At 40.3% G+C, this 345-nt stretch overlaps 1 protein-coding gene across 1 annotated transcript in view; it reads right to left on the reverse strand.

The window, feature by feature from the left end:
* Window positions 1-87: 87 nt before the first annotated feature.
* Window positions 88-345, reverse strand: part of LOC103524109 (dynein heavy chain, cytoplasmic-like) — a gene marked incomplete at its 3' end in the record, with an annotated part of 10,196 nt that continues 9,938 nt past the window's right edge. The window contains exon 2 of the mRNA XM_008489115.2: window positions 88-222. Within this exon, the coding sequence (XP_008487337.1) occupies window positions 88-222 (135 nt within the window). The remainder of the gene's footprint in view (window positions 223-345) is intronic.

The raw sequence follows: 345 nt of genomic DNA on the forward strand, positions 1-345 counted from the left end.
CTAGAGATAGAGCGATCAGTGTGTGAACTATGAAATGTGAACTGTGAATGGATCTCGTTCTTATAATATAAGATTCTATTATCTTACCTGTAGATCTACATCCCATACTTGTCCCAATGTTAGATCAGATAGGAGCCAGTTCACACGTAACTTCTTCATCAGTTGTTTCCAATGGCGCTCCTTGAACGCGTCAGATTTCAGCTCAATGATCATCATGTTCACCTGGAAGACATTAAGAAAAGAAATTCGATAGAGGAAACTGTAAATGCTAAGGTCTCATCCTCCCGATAGCAAACAGAGAAAGAAGACAGGATAGGAGAAAGTCAGCCGTTCCGAAAACGAATC

The sequence above is a fragment of the Diaphorina citri genome, unplaced genomic scaffold, assembly GCF_000475195.1.
Source record: "Diaphorina citri unplaced genomic scaffold, Diaci psyllid genome assembly version 1.1 scaffold107100, whole genome shotgun sequence".
Lineage (NCBI taxonomy): Eukaryota > Metazoa > Arthropoda > Insecta > Hemiptera > Psyllidae > Diaphorina > Diaphorina citri.